Below are 20,228 nucleotides of genomic sequence, written 5' to 3' on the forward strand. Positions count from 1 at the left end.
GGTGCCCCACGTGGGGCCAAGACAAAGTGTTTTCCCCTCCATTTTTATTAATCGAATCTTGAGGAACCACTGTTGGGTCCAAGAAATTCAAGTACTGTACCAATGCCCCCTCCTTAATGGGCTCCTCTGTTTTGGATCCAGGCAAGTGGTCAGACTGGGATCTTTCCTGGGGAAGTCTAGCCACCAGTTGGAGAGGGCAGACTCCCTTTTCTCTCCCTCCTCAGCTCAATAAGCAGCCCATCTTGGCATGCTAGGGACAATTTATTTAAAGCTCAAGTTGTAACTCTTGTTTAGGGCTCCCCTAAGATTTGGGGGGATTTAAAAGGAATTCAATATGCAATATAAATCAGATACAGACAATTATTTTAGCCTTATCCCAAGACATACTAAAAATAAAAAAAATAAAAGTACATACATGGAATGACTTAAAACAAGATTCAGTAACTTAGCTTCCAATTACTGTTACAACCTCCTGGGAGGTTGTAACCTCAGAACATGAAGTAGTTTATAGGACTGTGAGTTAGACACTCTACCTTTTATTTCATCTCTGTAAAAGTCCTTATTCTCTGGCCATCTGGACCAGGGGTTGGGAATTCACCTCCTGTCAACATCTTTTTCAGTGAAGAAACTTCTGCTGTTGCTACATGGCTCTCACTAAATGGTCCTAAGTATTTTGTATTTCTGAAAATAAGTCACCTTCAAACCTGGAAACATTCCTCTGAAAGTTGATGCTTCATTGTTTTTTCAGATAAGGAAACAGAAACTAGAAAGGGCAGTCAGGGAGCTACTCAGATACAAGTATGCCTAATAGATCTTCCTATTCTAGTGGTCAGATGAGAGAGGTCACCATACTGTCCTGCTGTGGCTGGGGAAAATGAGTTCATTCCCTACTCTTTTCTGGAAGTCTTGGAGTTGCAAGATGTCACCTGGAAGGTTGAAGGAAGAGAATCTGCTAGATGGAATCTGCTCTTTTTTGCTGGAAGACAACTTTGCCTCACTGCCACTATTGTAGCATAAAGAAAAAAGGGATCATTAAAGGCTTTCCACATTGTACTAAAGGAACAGAATCATTCACTACTGGGCCGTCACATGGCCTGACACAGTCAGAAAATTTGTCTTGTCCAAAAGGCTCAAATGCTACCACCATGTCCCAGGAGCTCCCGAAAATATTGAGGGGAACTACGGGCATCAGTTCCCTGAGATGGTCATTACAGGATGATCCAACCTCCCATACATACCTTCATATTCAGCAGGAATGAAAGTGAGAATTGGAATGACTCATTGGAGCAAAGGATCAGGATTGTCATGGAAGGTGTTAATTGTCTTACTAAGTGTGGCCTGTAGATAGCCTAGGGACTGCACTATCTTTTGTTGCAGTGCAGGGGGACCACATTGAGAGAAATCACATGGCAGTAAGCCAGCTATAGCCTTCACATGGGCTTAGCCCTTCCTGGGGTGTTGACTCTTCTCTTTTATGCTACTGCAGTTTGGGTTGGATTGGATTCAGGTCTGTTAGTTTCCAAATTGTGGAGGACACTATGGCCTCTAGTAACTATGGTACTATGAACCTACGACAGGATGTTGACTTTTTTTTCCAGGCAATTGAGGTTAAATGACTTGCCCAGGGTAACACAACTGGTAAGTGTCTGAGACTGGACTTGAACTCAGATCTTCCTGACTCCAGGACCAGAGCTGTATCCAATGTGCCACCTAGCTGACCTGTTAATTGTTTTTGTACAGCCTATAAACTTAAGAACTTAAAAAAATTTTTTATATGGTTGAAGAAGTCAGAAGAAGAAATAGTATTTTGTGATAAGCAAAAATTATATTAAATTCCAATTTGCGTCCACAAAATTTTTTGGGAATGCAGCCATGCTTGTTTATTTATGTATTGTCTGTGGTTGCTTTAGGACAACAAAGGAAGGGTTGAATAATTGGGCTGGAGACCATAAGTGCTGCTTGGACACACTACAAAGTGAAGATTTGCAGTTGTATCTCAACCAGAATTTCAAGTGTAATATATATCACTGTACCACAACATTTTTTTCTTAGTATTACATCAAAATAAGAAGAGAAGAGGAAGATAATGTTTTATCAAGATTTTTTTGAGCTCAGGGCCAAGACGTTTTTCTGAATGAGAAGAACCACTCAGCCACTGTTATGAAAACTTGAATGGTTTTGGAAATGACCCTTTGTAGATTAGATAACATTTGGTAACACTTCATAGTGATTTCATTCTAAAATTGGAAGACAAAAACAGCACTTATATGTGAAAATTATCCAGTGATTAAGTCAATGTGATGACAACTAATGTTACTGAGGGCAGTGAGGTGACTCAGTGGACATAGTATTTCACCAGGAGTCAGGAAGATCTGAGTTCAAATCCGGCATCATACACTTACTAGCTGTGGGACCCTAAGTCACTTGCCCCAGTTTCCTTACATGTAAAATGAGCTGCAGAAGGAAATGGCAAACACTTCCAGGATCTTTGCTAAGAAAACCCAAGTTGGGTGCCACAGAAAAATAACCCCAACAACAAGAATAGTTACTGAAATCACAAGTAAGATTAAATTACTTCATTTACTTTCTGTAGCGTCAAAATACAAAACAAAAGAAAACAAGAAGGTAGATCTCCACTTCCACACAAATTTCCAATGGATACATTTTGTGAACTCCAACTATATTTCCAGCCATGAAGACTTTGAAGCAAATGCAAAAGCAATGTCCATATTTCAACATTCACTTAGCTGTGCAATTGAGCTGTGCTTCCACCCAACCTTGAATTGAAATATAATATAATTTATATATTTAATTTAACATAATATTCAATATAATTTTTATGTACAACAATTAATATAATAAGATGCAAATATACAGAGAAGAATCTAATAGAATTCTACAAATGCCTTCCAAGCTATGAATGTGTTCACCCTTAAAATCATCCTGCTCTTAGACAAACATGGCAAGACATGCATGAAATAATCAAGAGTGAAATGAGCAGAAGACAACGTTGTTTTCAGTGATAGTAATATTAGTCAAAGAACAGCTGTGAATGACTAAATTGTTTTGAGTTTTATAAATATGCAAATCAACTACGAAGGATCCACGAAGTAAGATGTTCTTCACCTCCAGAGAAAGAGCTGAAAAATAGAAGTGCATACATATCTATCTGTGTATCCATTTATCTGTCTGTCAAATGGTGGATTTTCCTACTGTGGGATGGGGAGGAAAAGAGGGAGACAGTTCAGAATTTAAAATGTAACAGACATTTAATTAGATTAAAAACCGAATTACAAAACAACAGCCAAAAAAATCATAGGTGTATTGTTTCATATCAATATTGGCAGTTTTCACAGATGAAACACATAAAATTCATTACAGGTCAACATTAGCAGGTGAACATTTGCAATCATTTTGATTACATGAAACATTAACTATACCTGAAGGGCATTTAGATGTCTTGGAATGAAGATCTGAGTTCAAATCCGACTCCAGACAGTTATTAGCTGTGTGACCCTGGGCAAGTCAATTAACCTCTGTTTACTGGAGAAGGAAACAAACCACTCCAGTATCTTTGCCAAGAAAACCCTATGGGCTTTAAGACCCACAGAGTCACAAAGAATAAAAAATGAGTAACTGACTGAAAAAAACCTTTTATTGAAGTGTTATTCCCACCAAAGAAAGAATTCCATTCTTCCTGTTGATAGACGTCTATTACAAAATTTATACTTTATTATTATTGTTATATTTTTAATTCTGTTAATAAAAATTTTGTGGAAATTTGTTTTCTCCCTTGTTATACATGTACCTACATGACACTCTTGATTTTGCCTCTTGGACTGCAAGGCTTTAGATATTTACTATCTGGCCCTTTATAGAAAAAAAATGATTACTCTGCTCTAGGTCACTGGAAAAACCCACCTGAGATATAGTGCTAACAGTAAACCTACAACATGAATGAGATTTATTGAAGGACACTGGGAGCACCACCAGAACTTATAGTTGTTGGGTCTAGGGTTCCCTGTCCTATCTGGCAGAAAGTGACAGCCCTATTTCCAGGAGTTGGAGTAGGTTGGCCATCTCTGTGTGATGATACTGTCTCCTCCTGCCCCTCATTTTGTGACTTTGATATTGGGAGGTGGGTTGGTGATAGTTGATAACTCATTTTAAGCAGAGTCTGGAGGTGACTTTCCCTTGGTCAAAGTACAATTGTGAACTGAACTATGAAAATAAAAGATGAAATTCCTTAACAAATAAAATGATGCTAAAATGATGCCAAGTAGTTTAAGTTTACAGTTTGGGGAACCATAATAAGTATAATGCTTGCGCACCCATGGAGAAAATCTCTTTCTGAAACCAACTCTACTTTTTTTTTTTAAACAATTCCCCTTTCAAGCTGGTTGACAATAAACAAAGGGAAATATCTTAATTGAATTAAACAAAAAGGCATTTCTCTCCTCCCTCACTATCCTGCACTCACTCCAGTTACTCTAATATACCCAAGACAAACTTTCTCTAATAATTTAGAATTGAGATCATTCACTCAAAGTTGTCTACTCTGGGAAGGCTCATTAGATCTTTGATTGATGTGAGACCAAGGACTTTAAACAGGATCTCATTCTCATTTTAATTAATCATTTAAAAATATAAAATAAATAGGCCCTAATGCCATTATAACTTCTGTCCTAAAAGGGCAGGTTGCCAGCCACTTGGGAGTTTTATACTCTAGTTTAAAAAAAAATCTGATTTTATAAAACGAATATATTTTATTTTTTTAAATTTTTAAAAATTGAATTATTTTATTATTTTTCAGTGTTTGACAATCACTTCCATATATCTTAGATTTTTTTCCACTCCTCGCTCATTCCATCCTCCCTCCCACCTCCCTCCCTGAGACGGCATACAATCTTACATAGCTTTTACACATACATTCTTATTACATGCATTGCATAGAAGAATTAAAATGAACAGGAGAAACCATAAAACAAAACAGAACAAAGTATAATACAAAAGAAAATGGTCGTTTCTATCTGAGATCTGATTTTGTAGTTCTTTCTCTGGATGGGGAAGGCATTTTACGTCAAGAGTCCCTTGGAAATTTTTTAAGTCCATGCATTTCAATGAAGTAGTAAGTCTACCAGAAAAATTCCTCACACACTGTGTTTGTTGCTATGTCCAAAGTTCTCCTGGTTCTGCTCCTTTCATTCAGCATCAGTTCATATAAGCCTTTCCAGGCTTCTCTGAAGTCTTCTTTTTCTTTCTTTTTTTTTTTTTTTATTATTAAATTTATTTATTTAACTTTTAACATTCATTTTCACAAAATTTTGGGTTACAAATTTTCTCCCCTTTTATCCCCTCCCCCCCCAAACACCAAGCATTCTAATTGCCCCTATGACCAATCTTCTCTCTCTTCTATCATCCCTCTCTGCCCTTGTCTCCATCTTCTCTTTTGTCCTGTAGGGGCAGATAGCTTTCTATACCCCTTTACCTGTTTTTCTTATTTCCTAGTGGCAAGACCATTACTCGACAGTTGATCCTAACACTTTGAGTTCCAACTTCTCTTCCTCCCTCCCTCCCCACCCCTTCCCTTTGGAAGGCAAGCAATTCAATATAGGCCATATCTGTGTAGTTTTGCAAATGACTTCCATAATAGTTGTGTTGTATAGGACTAACTATATTTCCCTCCATCCTATCCTGTCCCCCATTACTTCTATTCTCTTTTGATCCTATCCCTCCCCATGAGTGTCGACCTCGGATTGCACTCTCCTCCTCATGCCCTGCCTTCTATCATCCCCCCCACCCTGCTTGTCCCCTTATCCCCCACTTTCCTGTATTGTGAAATAGGTTTTCCTACCAAAATGAGTGTGCACTTTATTCTTTTCTTTAGTGGAATGTGATGAGAGTAGACTTCATGTTTTTCTCTCACCTCCCCTCTTTATCCCTCCACTAATGAGTCTTTTGATTGCCTCTTTTATGAGAGATAATTTGCCCCATTCAATTTCTCCCTTTCTCTTCCCAATATATTTCTCTCTCACTGCTTGATTTCATTTTGTTTTAAAGATATGATCCCAACCTATTCAATTCACTCTGTGCACTCTGTCTCTATGTATGTGAGCATGTGTGCATGTGTAATCCCACCCAGTACCCAGATACTGAAATGTTTCAAGAGTTACAAATATTGTCTTTCCATGTAGGAATGTAAACAGTTCAGCTTTAGTAAGTCCCTTATGACTTCACTTTGCTGTTCACCTTTTCATGGTTCTCTTCATTCTTGTGTTTGAAAGTCAAATTTTCTTTTCAGCTCTGGTCTTTTCATCAAGAATACTTGAAAATCCTCTATTTCATTGAAAGACCATTTTTTCCCTTGAAGTATTATAGTCAGTTTTGCTGGGTAGGTGATTCTTGGTTTTAGTCCTAGTTCCTTTGACTTCTGGAATATACTGTTCCATGCCCTTCGATCCCTTAATGTAGAGGCTGCTAGATCTTGTGTTATCCTGATTGTATTTCCACAATACTTGAATTGTTTCTTTCTAGCTGCCTGCAGTATTTTCTCCTTGACCTGGGAACTCTGGAATTTGGCCACAATGTTCCTAGGAGTTTCTCTTTTTGGATCTCTTTCAGGCGGTGTTCTGTGGATTCCTTGAATATTTATTTTGCCCTCTGGTTCTAGAATCTCAGGGCAGTTTTCCTTGATAATTTCATGAAGGATGATGTCTAGGCTCTTCTTTTGATCATGGCTTTCAGGTAGTCCCATAATTTTTAAATTGTCTCTCCTGGATCTATTTTCCAGGTCTGTTGTTTTTCCAATGAGATATTTCACATTATCTTCCATTTTTCCATTCTTCTCTCTGAAGTCTTCTTTTTCATCAGTTCTCATAGTACAATAGTATTCCATCAGGTTCATATACCACAATTCAGCCATTCCCCAACTGATGGACATCTCCTCGATTTCCAGTTTTTGGCCACCACAAAGAGAGCTACTGTAAATATTTTTGTACATGTGGGACCCTTTCCCATTTCTATGACCTCTTTGGGATAGAGTCCTAGAAGCAGTATTGCTGGGTCAAAGTATATGCACATTTTTGTAGCCCTTTGGGCATAGTTCCAAATTGCTCTCCAGAATGGTTGGATCAGCTCACAGTTTCACAAACAAGGAATTATTGTTCCAGCTCTCCCCCATCTTCTCCAACATTTATCATCTTCCTGTTTTGTCATGTTAGCCAATATGATAGGTCTGATATGGTACCTCAGAGTTGTTTTGATATACATTCCTCTAATCAATCGTGATTTAGAGCATTTTTTCATATGATTATAGATAGTTGTAATTTCTTTCTCTGAAAATTCCTTGTTCATATCCTTTGACCATTTATCAATTGGGGAATGCCTTGTGTTCTTGTACAAGTACAAAATGGATAATATTTATTACATTAAATTGAAAAGTTTTTGCACAAACAAACCCAATACAACCAAGATTAGGAGGGAAGCAGAAAACTGGGAAAGAATTTTTGCAAGTCATGTCTGTGATAAAGGCCTCATTTCTAAAATGTACAGAGAACAAAATGAATATATTTTAAACCAAAATGTGAGTGTATTTTCCTTTTGGCTTCTAGGAAGTTGGGAAGGGGATAAGAACCTTCCTGAGAAGTGGGAGGAAAAGACAAGTCAAGCTATATAAATTGATAAGATAATATATGTCAAGTGCTATATCTTAGGATTTAGTAGCTTAAAACTGCATTAAATCTTTCAGGATACATTGGAGAATGATTTTACATTTCTAACCCTACACTGAGGCTACATTGAAGTCAGTGCGCTACAAGATGAATGTCCACACTGGCTGGACTTTGGTACCAACTCACCTGTCTTTTCCAGTGCCTCTGTAGGAACAGGTACATCAGCGCAGGAGTGGAAAATTGCCACAACAACAATTGCTTTGGCATGCTGAAATGCTTTTCCCTCTACGTGCAAAATGTGAGTAGCGGGCCTTGTAGAGCCTACCCCAAAGGGGTTACTATTTTGTTTTTTGGAGTTAAAATGAGGTAATGTAGCTTAAACATTGTACTGTACATTTACAATACTATATAAATATTGCTGTTATTACTATTATTTTAACAGACCCTGTTTTATCCCTCTTCCCTTTGTCCTCCTCCCCCACACCACCTCCCCCAAGCTGAGGCAGTCTTGCTGCTGCCTCAGTCGCCTTAGATCTCCTGTCCAACCATTTCCAATCCTCTGGATTCCAGGCAAGGCTAAACTGGCTGGTTGCTTGGGTGATCTGCCACACCCAACACTTACAAGTGTGCTCACTGCTGGGCAGGTTTCCTCCCCCTCCCACCTTCTCACTCCTCCCATATCCGTCTCTACCTGGACAGATGCCTGGCAGTCCCCTCAGAGTTGTCCTTCTGCTGACACCACATCTCAGGCATCCGGGCAGAGAAGAGGGTGAGGACCCTACTGCGCTAGAGGGGATGGGACTCACTGGAGGGAATCTGAGAGAAGGAGCTTGGAGAATATCAATGGCCAAGATTCTGGGTTTTTCAAAGCAATAACCCAAGAGTCTGCCTCTTCTCAGCCCTGGGAAGCCCTGGGAAACAGGCTGGGATGGATGGTAGTGGGATGGGATAGGGGAAGGGCAGGGTTCTTTTTCAGGAAAGAGTTTGGCTTTTTCAGGGCTGGATCTCAAATACCAGGGTGGGGGGTGAACTTGAGGCTCAGAGGCCATGGCTGGTTCTAGGTCTGGAGGGAACAGAGAACTTTAGATAAGAGAGGAATAAGTAAAGAACGAAACAGCAAATTCAAATGATTCCTGCTTTTCACACCAGAGTTCTCTGAAGGGGATCAGAGGGATAGCCCCTGTCATCCTTCGCCCCAAACTTCCCTGCACAGCCGGGCACTGGGGACTCAGGTGGGGCCCCTTCTGCTTGAAGTCCTTTAACCTCTCTCCTGGCTGGAAGGGAACTTAGAAGTCATTTGGGCCAACTCCCCTCATTTCACAGATGGGGAAACATGAAGCCCCAAGAGGAGAAGTCAGTGGCAGAGCTGAGCCTACTAAGCCCCAGGGCTCTCAGCTCCCACATCAGGGCTCTTCCCACCCCCCAGCCCCTGCAGTGCAGGCTCCCTAATCCTTCTGACCTTTCCCTCTTCCTTTTCCTTCATTCCTAAATTGGCAGCTGGCCTAGCACAAAGTGGATTGGGGGAGTCTTTTTCCCTATTCCCATGCCCTTATCTTTCCTGTTGTTGCCGGATCTACAAACGTGGGGGACCCCCACACCAGGAAATAGCTGCCCCACAGAGGGAGGGAGGGGAAGGGCCTGGATATCTGAGCAGAAACTGGGGTTGTGTGGAGCCTTGCACCCAGCACTGAGCAGGTCTCTTACTCCTCTCTACCCAGGACAACCTTGGCAACATGAGACTGATCAGGACCCATCTCATGCTGGGGGCTCTGCTGAGCACAGCCTTTGGGGGGCTGCTGGTACTGCTGGTGTATCAGTTTGTAGATTTCCGGACTCCTTCCATGGATTTGAGGTCCTTGGTCTCCACAGAGTTGGCTGGGGAGATAGTGAGTCTTTCCCTAAGGAAATTTGAGTGGCAGACTCAGACACCACATCCGTTGGACATTAAGTACCCTTACCCCTATCCTTTTTTACTCAACCACCCTAATAAGTGTGAGGGTGCCAGAGGTGCCCCCTTCCTGCTTATGCTGGTGATGACCCGGCCCCAGGATGTGGGGGTGCGCCAAGTCATCCGGGAAACATGGGGCAATGAAACTTTGGTTCCTGGTGTGGTCATTTGCTGCCTCTTTGTGCTTGGTCTGCCCCCACCTCTTTTCACCAAGGAACTTCAAACCCTCTTAGAAGAAGAAGACAAGGAGCATGGGGATCTCCTCCAGCTGGGCTTCCTGGATACATATCACAATTTGACTGTCAAGGTCCTCATGGGGCTGGAGTGGATGGCCAGGTACTGTCCCAATGCCCACTATGTTCTCAAGGTGGATGGTGATGTATTTCTAAACCCCAGTTTTCTGGTATGGCAGGTGCTTCAGCCCAATGGACCCCCACGGCCTGACTTTATCACAGGACACATATACAGAAATGCAGCTCCTATTCGGAATCCAGCTTACAAGTGGTACATGCCTCCAGAGCTATATTCATCAGATAAGTACCCACCTTACTGTGGGGGTCCTGGCTATGTTCTGTCTGGATCTTTAGCCCTCAGGATCCTGGCTGTGGCCCAGACTCTCAAGGTCATCTTCTTGGAGGATGTGTTTGTGGGCTTGTGCTTACAGCAGCTGGGGGTGAAGCCCACTCCTTCTCCCCTTAATGCCTTTCATATGTATTCACTAAAGTATGAACACTGTGCCTTTCACCGACTTGCCCTGGTTCACCAATTCCAGCCCCAGGAACTGCTGCAAATTTGGCCAGATTTCCAGAGAGTCAATATGACCTGCCCTGTGGCATGAAGGGCTGAAACAAGGACCCATATTCCGCTTGCTTTCATTCCTCTTCCTCTGAGTTGAGTGAAGGTAGTGGTCACTGCTCCCCTCCATAGAAGGTCTTCCAGGCCAACCCCTGACTCCTAAGACAAATGGACAAATGATCCAATGGATCTGTCCTCCTTTAGTCATGGCTAAGTCTTCAGAGTTCCCTCTGTGTCTGGGTCTCTTGATACGGAAACCCAGAATTGATTGTGAATTTATCCTTCAGTTCTGATTTTAGTAGTAAGCAAAATACGTGGGGTAAACAATCGATTTGGAGTCAGAGGTCGTGGGTCAGAATCCCAGCTCTGTGAGTTGCTACCTATATGGCCACAGCAAATCTTGTACCTTTTTTGGGCTTTATTTTTTTCCCATACTTAAAACAAAAGGGTTGCACATCTCCAAGTTTCCTTCCATTTCTAAGTGCTATGGTCCTATTTCCTGGCCCCAATTCTCTGTAGATAGGTTGTGCATAATACATATCCAAAAGAATGCATACAAAGAGGTAGTGTGGAAGTAGAAAGAACCTCTCCAATGGGGAGTCTGGAGATCTGGATTCTAAAGCTATCTTCCTTTCTGTTAAAGCTTTAGTTTTTCATTTTAGGGAAACCTAACAGTAAGAATTGCCTTAAGAAGGAGTCCCACCAACTTCCTTTTATGACAGCTAAACCAGGAAAAGCAAAACCAGAGAAAGGAAACTATAGATCAATTTCTCTAAGGAATATTGATGCAAACTTTTAAATACAGTTCTAGGAAGCAGATTATAGAAATATATCACAAATTGTGAATCTTTGGGTTTATCAAACTAAGTCACAAATATCACAGATATATATTGTTCATACATTATGACCAGGTGGGAATGCAAGGCTGGTTCAGTAGTAGGAAAACTATCAGCAAAATTGACCCTATTAATAATAAAAACAATAAAAATCATATGATTGTCTCAATAGATGCAGAAAAACTTTTAACAAATTACAACACTCATTCTAATTTAAAATACTAGAAAGCATAGGAATAAATGGAGCTTGCCTTAAAATAATAAGTAGTATCTATCAAAATTCATCAGCAGGCATTATTTGTATTATGGATTACCTAGAAACCTTCCCAATAAGATAAGAGGTGAAGTAAGTAAGTCCATTTGCATTCAATGTTGTGCTAGAAACTTTAGTTATGGTGGTGAGAAGAAAAAGAAATGGAGGGAATTAGAACTGGCAATGAGGAAACAAAAGTGTCACTTGTTGCACATGATATTATGGTATACTAAGATAATCCTGGAGACTTAAGTACAAAAGTAGTTGAAACAATGAATAATTTTAGCAAAGTTTCAGGATATAAAATAAATTCACACAAATTATCAGCATTTCCATACATTGCCAACAAAAACCAATCAGAAGAAATAGAAAGAGAAATTCCATTTAAAATAACTACAGACAATATAAGATACTTGGGAGTCTACTTGCCTAGACAAACCTAAGGACTATAGGAACAAAATAACAAAACACTTTTCACACACATAAAGACAGATCTAACTGGAAAAATATGAATTGCTCATGGGTAGCCTAAGCCAGTATAATAAAGTTGACAATTCTGTCTCAATTAATTTACTTCTTCAGTGATATACCAATCAAATTATCAAAAATTATTTTATAGAGCTAGAAAAAATAATAAAATTAATCTGGAAGAGCAAAGGAATAAATGGGGAAAAAATGTAAAGGAAGATGGTCGAGCAGTACCAGATCTCAAATTGTAATAAGTAACCTTTAAAACAATCTAGTACTAGCTAAGAAATAAAATGTTGGATAAGCAGAGTAGAAAAGGTACACAATATATAGTAGTAATTAGACCATAGTAATTTGGCATTTGATAAACCCCAAAATTCAAGATTTTGAGAAAAGAACTCACTAATTGATAAAAATTACTGGGAAAACTAGAAAAAGGTTTAGCAAAAACTAGGTATAAATCAATATCTCACACTATATATCAAGATAAGGTCAAAATGAGTACATAATTTAGTGATAGCAGGCGATATCATAAACAAATTAGGGGAACAAGGAATAGTTTTCTTGTCAGACCTATGGAGAAGGGAAGAATTTTTGATTAAATGATGGAGAGAGAGAGAGAGAGAGAGAGAGAGAGAGACAGACAGACAGACAGACAGACAGACAGACAGAGAGAGACAGAGACAGAGACAGAGAGACAGAGAGAGACAGAGAGGATCAGAAGGGGTAAAATAGATAATTTTAGTTACATTAAACTAAAAAGGGTTTACACAACTAAAACCCATTACAGTGAAGATCAAAAGGAACCTGGGGAAAAAAATTCTAAAGCAAGTTCCTCTGATAAAAGCCTCATTTCTCAGATATAGAGAGAGCTGAGTAGAATTTATAAGAATATGATCCATTCCCAATTGGGAAATGGTCAAAGGATATGAACTGGCAGTTTTCAGAAGAAATCCAAGCTATTTATAGCCATATATAAAAACACCCAAATCACCATTTATTAGAGAAATGTAAATTAAAACAACTCTGAGGTACTATCTCATACTTATCAGATTGACTAATATGACGGAAAAGGAAAATAACAAATATTAGAGGGGATATGGGAATATTCGGACACTAATGCATTGTTGATGGAGTTGTAAACTGAGCCAACCATTCTAGAGAGTAATTTAGAACCATGCCCAAAGAGCTATAAAACTGTGCATATCCTTTGATACCACTACCAGGTCAATATTCCAAAGGGATCAAAGAAGAAGAAAAATGATCTATATGTATAAAAATATTTACAGCAGCTTTTTTGTGGTGGCAAAGAATTGGAAACTGAGGAGATGCTCATCAAGTGGGGAATGGCTGAATAAGTTGTGGTATATGATTGTGATGGAATATTAATGTGCTTTAAGAAATGGTGAGCAGAATGCTTTCAGAAAAACCTGGGAAGACATATGTGCAAAGTGAAGTGAGCAGAACCAGGAGAATATAGTACGTTAACAGCATATGATGATCAACTGTGAATGACTTAGTTATTCTGATCAATACAATAATCCAAGACAATTCTGATGTACTTATGATGGAACAGACTATCTACCTCCAGAGAAAAAAGTGATGGAGTCTGAATGCAAACTGAAGTGTAATTTTTCAGTTTTTTAATTTTCTTGCTTTTTGTGAAACATAGCCAATATGGAGATATGCTTTGTACGATTTCTCATGTATGATTGATATCACATTTCTTGCCTTCACAATAAGAGGTGGAGGGAGCAAGGGAGAGAATTCAGAACTCATTAAAAAAAAAGTTAAAAACATAAATAATGAATTTTTAAAAATAAGAGCTATCCTAGACCTAATGGACTTTTTTTTCCAAGAGGTAGCGGCCTCTCTGTCTCTTGAGATTTTGAAACCAAAACTAAGTGAGCACTTGCTTGCCTTTTAATATTGAGGGTCCCCTGAGGTCAGGTTCTAGATTCTCTTCTCTCCTCACTCTAATTCACTTGATGATCACATTAAGCTTAGCATGGTTTCACTTACTATCTCCATGTAAACTACTCTCAGATTCATTTGTCCAGTCCCAACATTTTCCTGACCTCCAGTCTCACATCTCTAACTGCCTATTTTAGACATCTTGAGCTGGATGTCCTTGTAAACATCTAAAACTCAATATGTCCAAATCTGAATTCCTCTGAACCTTTTCCCTCTTGCTAAGATCCTTATCCCTTTCTAGGGTGCCACTATATTCCTGGTCACTCAGGCTCACAACCTAGGTGTCAATAAGGCCATCCTCTTCCTATATGACTTCAGCTAAGTCACAGTGCAGGATTTGGAGCCATTAGGACATCTATCTAAATCCTACCTCAGATACCTAGGAGATAGACAAATCAGTTACCTTTGGGTTTTGATTGCCTTCTATCTCAAAGGTCTGCCATGAGGATGAAATGAAATAAGATATGTGGAGCATTTGCAAACTTAAAAATGTGAGCTGGTAGGATTAGCCCCAGTCTCTGTCCCTTAGTTGTCTCATTTATAAAATGAGAAGTCTTGGCTAAACATACTCTGAAGTCACTTCCAACTTTAACTCCAACTCAGTATCAGGAAATGCGTTGGGGTAGTTAGGGGAAGGTGCTCACACTCTCTCTTTGGACAAATTAGCTTTGGGGAGGCATAGCTGCCAGGCTCTGAAGAGTCCTGAGACTGAAGTGCCCCTCTTAGCCTTGATAGGATTATCATAACTTGATGGTGGGAACCTGAGATTATTTCCATTTTCCCCCTCCCCAGAAATGTAGCCCTTCAGCATCAGAATAGGTATACTCAGAAGGGAGAATTAAATTCATCTAGGATCTTCCCAGGTGTGGCAGGAGAAGAAGGCTCATTTCCAATCTCACCAAAGTAATACCATGGCCCTCTCCTCCCTGTCAATACTCTGGAATAAGAGCCAAACAGGACACCCAAGCAGATGGCAAGCTTCATCACTCCTTAGCCCTTGTTAGCAGCTCTAGAGGCAGACAAAAGACACTTTCTGGTGGGAAGGAATGGAAGGGGGATTGAACTAAGCAGATCTCCCTTCATCATCCCTCGTGAGAATTTTAGAACTGAAGTGGGATTTCTGGACCTATAATGCCACATCTTGGGGTCTCTGCCTTGGTCTGAGACTGGAGAGCTTAAAAGATAGTGCCCAGGGTCTATGGGTAACTTCTATTTATGACCGTTTTTCAGTATTACCACATTTCCCCAGTTAGACACACCAACTCTGTCCTTCCATGCAGGGAAGAATGGGTTGAAATCCATGGAGGAGGATAGGAATATCCATAAGGCTCCTTGGTCCCTCCAAAAGCTGAGCTCCAACTCCTTGCATGGTGTAAATACCTGTGCTCCAGGTCCCCTCTTGTGGCTGGGTCCTTCTAATTCAAGTCTAGGAATGTCTTTCACAAATCCATCTCAGATAACCCAGTAGAGGATGTCCTGACCTCTTCTATGAGTCTGTCATAACAGTCAACTTCCTTCCTTCCTTCCTTCCTTCCTTCCTTCCTTCCTTCCTTCCTTCCTTCCTTCCTTCCTTCATTCTTTGCTTCCTTTCTTCATCCCCTCCATCCTCTCCCTCCTTTCTTTATTCCCCCCTTTTTCCTTTTCTCCCTCTCTATCCTCCTCCTTTCTACCTTCTTTCTATCCTCTCCTTCCTTCCTTTTTTATTCCCTCTACCCCCTCCCTCTTTTTTCTTTATTCACTACCTCCTTCCTACCCTCTTGCCTTTCCTTCTTCCTTTTTCCTCCCTATCTCCCTTCTCCCTTTCCTTCCTTCCATTACTGAGCCAAGGTGAGGCTATGACCAGCCAAGGGATATTAAAATAAAATCTTGTCAAGTCCAACTGAAACACTTATGTGTTTCACATATTTACTAGGCACTTACAAGTAGAGAGCACAGGGATAGGCTTGCTAAGATACATTAAGCTAAGAGAGTTTCTCTGTTCTCATAAAGCTCACAATCAAGGTGAACAAAAAGACATAGAGATAACTATAGTTATCTAACTTATATACTATATTAGATATATAGTACAGGTTTTTCTATATACAGCCTTTTCTAATGCTTCCCAGATGTTACAGAAGGTAATCGATAAGCAACGCTGGAGAGAAGATAGAAAATATGTGCAGGCACAATTTTCTTAGTATCTTCAGATTTCCTTTTCCTTTGTTGAAGAAACTTCTTGTCAAGGTCCTAACTGGCTTGGCGGGGAGAGTATTTGGGTTTTCGTTCTTAAGAGCAAAAGGACATTCCCCAGTTGTTGCCACTTCAAATGAGTCAGTCAACAAACATCTATTTAGTTCTTCATTATTCTCTTTTAAAAAAAATTAAATTATTTTGTTTTCAGTGTTCTACAATCACTTCCATATATCTTAGATTTTCCCCCTCCCTCCCCTCCTTCCCCCTCCATCCCCACTCCCTCCCTGAGACGGCACACAATTTTATATAGGTTCTACCCATACATTCCCATTAAATAATTTTCACCTTAGTTATGTTCATAGAGGAATTAAAATGAATGGGAGAAACCATAAAACATAATACAAAAGAAAAAGGTCTGCTTCATTCTGTGATCCAGTTCAATAATTCTTTCTCTGGATGTGGAAGGTATTTTGCCTCAAGAGTGCATTGGGAATTTTTGAAGTCCTTGCATTGCAATGAAGTACTAAGTCTACCAGAAAAATTCCTCTCACACTGTGGTTGTTGCTGTGTACAAAGTTTTCCTGATTCTGCTCCTTTCACTCAGCATCACTCCATATAAAGTCTTTCCAGGCCTCTCTGAAGTCTTCCTGTTCATCATTTCTTATAGCACAATAGTATTTCATTACATTCATATACCACAATTTATTCAGCCATTCCCCAATTGATGGGCGTCCCCTTGGTTTCCAGTTTTTGACCACCACAAAGAGTGCTGCTATAAATATTTTGTACATGTGGGACCCTTTCCCACTTTTATGATCTCTTGGGGATACAGTCCTAGAAGGGATATTGCTGGGTCAAGGGTATGCACATTTTTGTGGCCCTTTGGACATAGTTCCAAATTGCTCTCCAGAATGGTTGAATCAGCTCACAACTCCACCAACAATGAATTAGTGTTCCAACTCTCCCACATCTTCTCCAACAGTTATCATCGTCCTGTTTTTTCATATTAGCCAGTCTGATTGGTGCACAAATTATATTATAAGATGTGAATTGTTAAATTCTATTATTGGGAGCACAAATGAGAAGAGAAGGCAGGAAATGAGGGCTTAGAGAAGAGATGAGGAGGACTTTTTTTTGGTGAATTTTGAGACTATTCCATGTCATATTCCTAAGTTTATAAGAAACCGGGTGCCAGCCCCAGCCAACCAGGCCAGCAGGAGAGAGAATCAGTTATTTGTGTGTATTCAGAGTGCCATCTGGAGAATAGTGAGGAACACTGGAGTCATAGTGAAAAGTGCATGCCTGCTAGCCTCTGATATAGGCTAGTATCATCTGGGAATCAAACTGTATCCTTTGTCCCATAACTGGGTGACTAATTAATTTGTTAAATGACAGTCTGCTACTCTGTATAGAGTGAAGAAGGCAGGGGAATGATCCAGGTGTGACTACACTGTCACATTCATATATTGCTAGCACCTGTCATGTAACTCAACAGATGTATCATCCATCTTATCGGTGTGGATACATTGTCCATCATCAAAGATCCCAACCTACTGATGACTTCTATTTTGTACAATGCTAATTCATATTCTCTGATACGTCTTCCACAGAGGAATTGCCTAATTGACATTGGGATCTTCCTCGAAGTCTTTTTCTTTTTTATGCTATCTCATTTAAGGAGAGAAATAATTTAAATTTTTTTTTTTTTTTTGCCATTCCTGCTGGAACGTAGGACAAATATCACCAGGTGGAGGTAGCCTCCTCCTGCCCTGCTAAAGTGAAATAATTTTCATTGTCTTAGTCCAGAATTCAGGGGCATGATGGGCTTTGAAAGGAATTTCTTCTCCCCAACTAAAATAGCAGACTAGACTTAGGGAATTGTACCTAAAGGAAAGCAAAAACCATTCAAAAGATAGATTTTCAGCTAAGGGACTTTTTGCTGTTCTGGTTCAATCATATATGGAAGGAAGCCAGCATTTATTAGATGCTTACTATGTTCCAGTCACTTTGCAACTATTATCTTATTTGGTCCTCACAGTCCTGGAAGGTAAGTCCTCATCTTAAAGTGGAGGAAAATGAAGCAGATCGAGGTTAAGTGCCCAAGGTCACCCAGTCAGAAAGTGTCTGAGGCTGGATTTCAACTCTGGTCTTCCTGACTCCAGGTCCAACCCTTCTATCCACCACACCACCTAGCTGCCCAAGATAAAGAAGTGTGAACCTCTGCCTAGGCTATGAAGATGCTCAAATAGGAGTGAGAAGCATTTACCAAGTAGTAGCAATTCAGGAAAGAATCAGTAGATGGCAATAGCAGCTCAGTGGACAAGGAGGTGTCCAGTGAGGCCACCAGCCATGGGAATCTAGGAGAATGGGTTGGGAGTAATTTAAGACCTAAAGGTTTTCTAGCTGAGATACCAGCCCCTGTGGTTGGGGGAAAAGAGATAACTCTTCTGTTTAATTAAATACCTTTGATTTAAGTTAATTTGTCCCGACCAGTTAAAAGGAAAACCACAGCATGGGAGATGCAGTTTTAGTAGATGCTGATCCAAAGACTGCCTTGACCTGTATGAGGTCACTTTATGAGTCTACTTTTGAAAGGTCCTCAAGCTGCACTTACAATACGTTCTGTAGGTAACCATAATATATAATACTGTGATAAGTACATTAGAGAGGGGCCAACCAAAATGCTGTGTGAGGTCAAAAGGGGAAGGTCCTTTGGGGGAAGGGCACAGGAAAGGTTTCTCAAAGGAGATGACCATTTGTAGAATCAAAGAATCTCATCCAGACTTTTATTCAGGCAACTACGTGGCATAGGGGCAACAAGGGATGTTGGTGAATAAGCTAAGTGGACCTGGAGTCAAGAAAAGCTGAGTTCAAATCCTGCCTTAGTCTCCTCATCTGTAAAATGGGGAATAATCATAGCACCTCACAGGCTTGTGAGGATCAAATAAAGTCACATGTGTGAAGTACTATATCAGTGCTAGCTATTAATAATAATCAATTATTATTATTATGGTTTTCTGACTTGGGAGGGACCTCAGAAGCCCTCTAAAGCCAAAGAGACATGAGACACACCAGCAAATGGTCATCCAGGCTTTGCTTAAAGACCTCTAGTGAAGGGCTATCTTACTGTCTTTTGAGGCAGACCATCATACACTGGGATAGCCCTAATTGTTAAAAAATAAATAAATTTCTCATACTGAACCTAAATTTGCCCCTTTTGCAACTTCTACCACATGGCTCCTGGTTCTACCTCTGCTCCCAAGCAGACCAAGTCTGGTTTTTCCTTTTAACAGTCTTCCAAATACTTAAAGACCGTTCTCATATCTACCCTCACCCCCATGTAATTACTAATTCCTAAATCTTGCTGATTCAGCCTCCATGGTGTGTCTCTTCCTGTGCAGTCTCTGCTTTAGTTCAGTCCCTTATCACCTGTTACCTGGACTATTGCAATGGTCTTCTTCCTTCCTTCCTTTCTCTCTCTCTCTCTCTCTCTCTCTTTCTCTTTTCTTCCTTCCTTCTTTCCTTCCTTCTTTCCTTCCTTCCTTCCTTCCTTTCTTTTCTTTTCTTTCTTTCTTTTCTTTCTTTCTTTCTTTCTTTCTTTCTTTCTTTCTTTCTTTCTTTCTTTCTTTCTTTCTTTCTTTCTTTCTTTCTTTCTTTCTTTCTTTCTTTCTTTCTTTCTTTCTTTCTTTCTTTCTTCCTTCCTTCCTTTCTTTCTTTCTTTTCTTTCTTCATAGTAAATGGAAAGTTTATTTTCTCCTCTAGAGCCATAGAGGGCAGTAAAGGGCAATATAGACAAGTCTTTAAGATTCCTCCTTCTTCAGTTATTGATGGCGCTTAAGGGAAGTCATCTAAGCCATCTTCACAAAGGAGGAGAGTTCTGCTTTCTTCTAATCAGCTCCCAGAAGTTCCATAGCTCCCCTTTAATGAGCTCCCAGTAGTTGCAGACGCTGTTTGGCATCAGTTGGCTCTTAGCTAACTCAGAAGCAGTTATTCTAATTTTCCAGTTGATGAGGGGTAGGGTGGGATTGGGCATCCTGGTACTTTCTACATTCAGGTGGCTTCTTTGAGTTCTCCTTCTGCCTCCTCTGGTGTGAGGGCTTGCTGAACACTTT

General features: G+C 40.1%; 1 protein-coding gene across 1 annotated transcript; it reads left to right on the forward strand.

Annotated features, from left to right (window-relative positions):
• The first annotated feature begins 8,094 nt into the window (after positions 1 to 8,094).
• On the forward strand, positions 8,095 to 16,002 carry LOC140500095 (beta-1,3-galactosyltransferase 2-like). Its single transcript, XM_072602375.1, has 2 exons — positions 8,095 to 8,439; positions 9,389 to 16,002. Exon 2 carries the CDS (start codon positions 9,404 to 9,406, stop codon positions 10,454 to 10,456), a length of 1,053 nt encoding a protein of 350 aa, XP_072458476.1. The 5' UTR covers positions 8,095 to 8,439; positions 9,389 to 9,403; the 3' UTR covers positions 10,457 to 16,002.
• The last annotated feature ends 4,226 nt before the right edge of the window (positions 16,003 to 20,228 follow it).

The sequence above is a fragment of the Notamacropus eugenii genome, chromosome 4, assembly GCF_028372415.1.
Source record: "Notamacropus eugenii isolate mMacEug1 chromosome 4, mMacEug1.pri_v2, whole genome shotgun sequence".
NCBI lineage: Eukaryota > Metazoa > Chordata > Mammalia > Diprotodontia > Macropodidae > Notamacropus > Notamacropus eugenii.

Excerpts from the sequence above, each read along its gene's own strand:
- LOC140500095 (XM_072602375.1), top strand. The coding sequence starts at position 9,404 with ATGAGACTGATCAGGACCCATCTCATGCTGGGGGCTCTGCTGAGCACA.